The 5,158-nt window shown below is 40.0% G+C and overlaps 1 protein-coding gene across 1 annotated transcript; it reads left to right on the forward strand.

Annotated features, from left to right (window-relative positions):
- Positions 1 to 658: 658 nt before the first annotated feature.
- On the forward strand, positions 659 to 3,695 carry LOC149192535 (putative beta-1,3-galactosyltransferase 2). The gene is made up of 8 exons (XM_089404637.1): positions 659 to 727; positions 912 to 977; positions 1,092 to 1,328; positions 1,440 to 1,504; positions 2,188 to 2,399; positions 2,583 to 2,840; positions 2,952 to 3,039; positions 3,547 to 3,695. Exons 3-8 carry the CDS (start codon positions 1,197 to 1,199, stop codon positions 3,674 to 3,676), a joined length of 885 nt encoding a protein of 294 aa, XP_089260763.1. The 5' UTR covers positions 659 to 727; positions 912 to 977; positions 1,092 to 1,196; the 3' UTR covers positions 3,677 to 3,695.
- Positions 3,696 to 5,158: the final 1,463 nt, after the last annotated feature.

Genomic DNA, 5,158 nt, shown 5'->3' on the forward strand with positions numbered 1-5,158 from the left:
GCGCAAAGAAAGCAAGCCGTTCACAACATCACCTGCCTACTCCCAAGTCATTAACTGCACGAAGCCATTCAAATAAGCCATTAACTCAAGTGGTTCACCCACTGCACACAGAAAGTGGTTCACCCGCTGCGCACATAAGCCATTCATTCACTGCATGAATTGTGCCATTGGGATTTTCCGTCGGGACTTGGATGAACCCAGAACAGGAAGAAGAGGAAGATATGGGGGAATTGGTTGAGTCACCACAGATTGATATGTCTCTGGTTTTTCTGTACCGTCAGGATCAACACACAGGCTGAAACATCCCAGGTATTCCTATACGGCATATACTGGATGGTTCTTTGATTTCTTATCTTTACTTACAACGTATTCCAGCTTCGTCGCTCGATCATGGCGATCTTAGGGTGCAGGTAACGCGACACTTGGTATCCATGCGGTAGCATGAAGTCCAGCGGTCCAGCTGTGGCGACTTTTATATATTTATATATTCTAATTGTCATATTATTTTATTTAATAATTTTTTATATAACTTTTAATTATTCGTTTTTTCTTTTTATTACTAGCCTGTTTATTACTACGTCCAGTCTCTTTGCTAATCTAATTGAAATTCATAGGCTTCATTCAGGCCTACTGACTTCTTGCATGGCTAGTTTTTCAGGGTTATCTGGTTGGAAATGGAATTACAGATGAAGCATTTGACAGCACACAGGTGCCTTGCCCTGCTGTGGTAAATTGCAATACACCCTACGTATTTGAAACCAGTTTTATTTGCAGTATAGCAAATTTGTAAGGCCGTTGGAAGCTAGAATGACATTAAATTCTTAATGCGCTTCGACGATTTCTTTCGTATTTATGGTTGAACTGGCTATAATTTGTATTGAATCGTGAATCTTTGACATCATCTGATCCAGGACTCCTGTGCTAAAAGTCTGACTTTGGCGGCAATTGTATGAAGACTGCCTTTTGACAGCAGAATGGTGCGAACTCCGGCCTCCTTTCCCGTTTCTTTAGATGCCAATTCAAGTTTTACCGTTTTTCTGTTTTGTGGAGCTCAAACCATTGCTGGCTCCTAATGCCTTTTTTGTTTACAGAGTTGAAATGCAAACCGACAAGAAAACGGGCTTAGGCTTAGGCTTAGGCTCGTTGGCAGGGGAAAGTTTGGAGTGCTCCTCTGCGTTGCGAGTTTCTGCATCGGTATGCTCTTTACTAACAGAATGTGGAGCAATCCTGAGACGTACGATGACGTTGATCCCACGCACAAACGGGAATTGCAAGTTCTTTCTCAAGATTGTGAAGACAAGCATGCAAGTATTAAAGCAGGAAGATCTGTAAGTATTTAAGCAGGAATATTTGTAGGTTAAGATGTTGAAAGTGTTAAGAATTTAAGGTATACTTCATACGACTTATTATAATAAGTTATATTGTGTGCATTTCATTAGAAAGTCGAAAATGGCGAAAGCAGAGATATAATGGGGGAAGTTGCCAAGACACATCAAGCCATTCAGTAAGTAGTAGCAATTACTTTTTTCGACCTGTTTATATTTTTGTCATATCACCTTCAATCTGAACAAAGTCCTTGCAGTTAGAAACTTGACTTTCTCCTGTGTTCCACCTGTGCTTCTGAAATTCTGTATATTCTTCTGTAAAATGGCTTTGCTGGCCCTCTTCCATGTTAGGATCCACAGTTCTTCCAATGGCTGTCATCGCAAGTGCCGTGTTCGCTCCCTATCTTATCTATGCCATTGAGTGAGCAGTTTTAAAGACCTTGTTCTACCTGTTTATGTGACTATTCTAGCACCCTTAATTTGAACGAAGTCATTCATGGATGCCTATGATGATTGTGTTGTTTCGAGGTAACAGGCAGCGGCTTTCATTGTTCTCTTTCGATTTATGGCTTAACTTATGTCGGCTGTCATTCATGATCACTACCCTGAATATTGCCTATTTCAGCTACATTGCCTAGTATTTTGCTAATTCATCATACGTATTTAGCATTTCATAGGGTAGTCAGTTATAGTTATCAAATGCCCTTGACACTGAGGTGGCTTTATCTTTCTATGGTTTAGGCATCGATGGCACAAGATTTCTTGTTATTGTATAAAATTTGGATTTGGTCTTTGTTTGTGTGCACTTTTTTGACAACAAAATTGAAACCCTTCATTTGAGCTTGCAAATTCTTGTCTCCAGATCGTTAGACAAAACAATTTCTTCTCTTGAAATGGAATTAGCAGTTGCTCGGACTGAAAAATCAGCCAACCTCAATGGGTCACCTGTTCTTGAGAAGCCTGATGGACAAGGCCCTGAGGTACGCCAGAAGGCATTTGTTGTGATTGGAATCAATACAGCTTTTAGCAGTAGAAAGCGGCGGGACTCTGTTCGAGAAACCTGGATGCCACAAGGTCCATATCAGTTATTGCTAATAAATTTTTAGGTTTTGAAATCTGGTTAATAAATAATAAATGCTTTTAATTGCAAAAATAGTTCTCATGAGCGTGTATGAACCTAGGGCAGGGATATTCTGTTGTCTGTAGCTTTTCTAGATATCCGTTGATTTTGATAATTGGACCTTTTGTTCCTCACAGGATCCAAACTGAAGCAGTTGGAGGAGAAGAAAGGCATTGTTATTAGATTCGTTATTGGACACAGTGTTACACCTGGTGGTATTTTGGATCGTGCCATTGATTCAGAAGACGCACAGCATCATGATTTCCTTAGATTGGAACATGTTGAAGGCTACCACGAGCTCTCAGCAAAGACCAAGACCTATTTTTCTACAGCAGTAGCAAAATGGGATGCAGATTTCTATGTTAAGGTCGATGATGATGTGCATGTTAATTTAGGTACCAATCCCTCATTCTTTTAGAACCAGGATAAGTTGATAACTACTATCAATGGAAGGATATCTTTGCCCTATTCTGTTATCACTAAGAACATACGGATGCTCTTCTCAGGGATGCTGGCCACCACTCTTGCACGATACCGATCTAAACCAAGAATTTACATTGGTTGCATGAAGTCTGGACCTGTTCTTGCACAGAAGTAAGTAGCTATGACCAAATAGCATAAAGCAATTTGGGTTTCCAGAGAATATCCTAAAATACTGGACCTTTCCGAATTGAATTTGTTTATAATTTTGTGAAAATTGTGATTGAAGATGTATAGAGCTAAATGATTATAGTCTTTTGGATTTCAGAAGCAAATCATATCCTTGTGCTGTGTTCTGTCACTCTGTACAAAATTCAAATTAGTGGCTTGTAAACAGTTTCCGAAGTCGTTTTATATTTAGAGGGGACATAGATGTCTTCCACGGAATTGAGGTTCTTTGTTTGAATCAAAAGCCATGGTATTATAATACTTGAATGGCAGTAAATCATGTGTAGACTGCTGTGGAGTTTGAAGTTTAAACTGAGGTGTTCTTTTAAGGCTGCCTGTTGAGGATTTTCGTGTGCCTGCTGCAATACAAAACCTTGGTTCTCGCAGTTTTCTAATATTTACTGTCTTACATTTAGGAAAATGTGCTAATAAGAATAATTTGTGTTCTTTCAGAGGTGTCAAGTATCATGAGCCAGAATATTGGAAGTTTGGTGAAGAGGGTAATAGATACTTCAGACATGCTACTGGTCAGATTTATGCTATTTCAAAAGATCTGGCTACGTACATATCTATAAATTCGTGAGTGTGGCCCTGCCTTCTCCACTCGAGATATTTTTCACTAGCAGAACGTCATTGTCTGCTCAATTTTGCTTTGAAGTTTTACAGCTTTTTGAAGGTGTTGAAATTTTCATAGGAGGGTTTCCTTCATATGTGTTGTATATTGTCTATGACAGAAAATGCAGCTGCTATTAAGTAGCCAACCTTGAACCTTAAGGTCAAAACTCTTTGCTAATCTAATTGAAATTCATAGCCTTCATTCAGGCCTCTCCAAAATATGTTGATGACTAGAAACTACGTTACGTTTTAGAGTCTAAAGCCCATGCATGCACTCACTCTGCCTTTTCCGTCTGCCGCCTTGTAACACAGTTGGTTCTAACTAATTAGTGCAACTTGGAGTTAAAGCTAAACCTGTGGTGAAAGCCTATTTCGACTTGCTACTATGGGGCCTATTAGACCTGGAACTATGGAGGCTCGCTCCTCCCTAGACCTAGTTCTAGATTTGATGCCAGAGACAGTAAAGCCATCAATATATGATGTCACCATAGAAACATTGACAAAGTCCATTGTAACCATTGGATTCATATATATATGCGTTTGAACATAATATGATGTTGCCATATCTAAGTTTTGCCCTGGCCATTAGATTCCAGACCCTAGATGTTGCATATCGAAGTGTTACTATATGAGCTGGCATAAAGACGTTTTAAAATACTATACAGGCATAGAAAATTTCTCTCTAAACTCATCAAGGCCCACTTCCATAGCTGACAAGGCCTATGAAATCTGAAGTCTCCATCCACTACAGAGCCAAGTGCCAATGCCAGAGCTGGGCAATGCTAATCCATTTGAACCATATAAATCATACATAGAGAATATCGGCATATAGAAGTTGTCATTGCCATCAGCCAACTGGACCTACTACAACCTCTCTACTTGCCATACTCTACTTGCTCTACTTGCATGGATACGTTGTTGACCTAGCAGCCCCAGTCCGCTCAAGACGTTACTATAGGAGCTCGCCAAAGCCAGCCAGGTGCTGCTGATGTCAGAGAACTAGGCCATGCCCGTTCAATTGTTTCGGGATAAAGAGTGGTGAGTAATGTGATATCCATACTTGATTAGTCAGATAAGCATTAGATTAGTGCTATTCCGTTTCCTGTATTCGATCACAACTCTCATACGTAAATCACTACTAGCCACAGCCACCTGATTTCGCATTTACTACTGCCGCCACATCCATCATTCCATATGCTATTTTCTCCCCATGTCAGATCGATCACCTAATTGCACCGATCGCTCACTTAACGTAAGGTTTTCGTTTTATGCCCATTAGCTCCATTCCAAATCAATCCGTATATGTACTTATTTCTGCACCTAGATATTGACATAAATCTCCTGTCTAGCGCGACCCAATCTACCACCAAGATTGCCCGATGTCAGATACATCACCTAATTTCGCATTTACTTCTGCCGCCACATACATCATTCCATATGCCATTTGCTC

This window comes from Pinus tabuliformis, chromosome 2_2 (assembly GCF_031772625.1).
Source record: "Pinus tabuliformis cultivar Carrire ecotype Pingquan chromosome 2_2, CPIR1, whole genome shotgun sequence".
Classification (NCBI taxonomy): Eukaryota; Viridiplantae; Streptophyta; class Pinopsida; order Pinales; family Pinaceae; genus Pinus; species Pinus tabuliformis.

Excerpts from the sequence above, each read along its gene's own strand:
- LOC149192535 (XM_089404637.1), top strand. The coding sequence starts at position 1,197 with ATGCTCTTTACTAACAGAATGTGGAGCAATCCTGAGACGTACGATGAC. Across the intron at positions 1,505-2,187 it reads AAGACACATCAAGCCATTCA|ATCGTTAGACAAAACAATTT; the intron begins GTAAGTAGTAGC and ends TCTTGTCTCCAG. Across the intron at positions 2,841-2,951 it reads TGATGTGCATGTTAATTTAG|GGATGCTGGCCACCACTCTT; the intron begins GTACCAATCCCT and ends TGCTCTTCTCAG.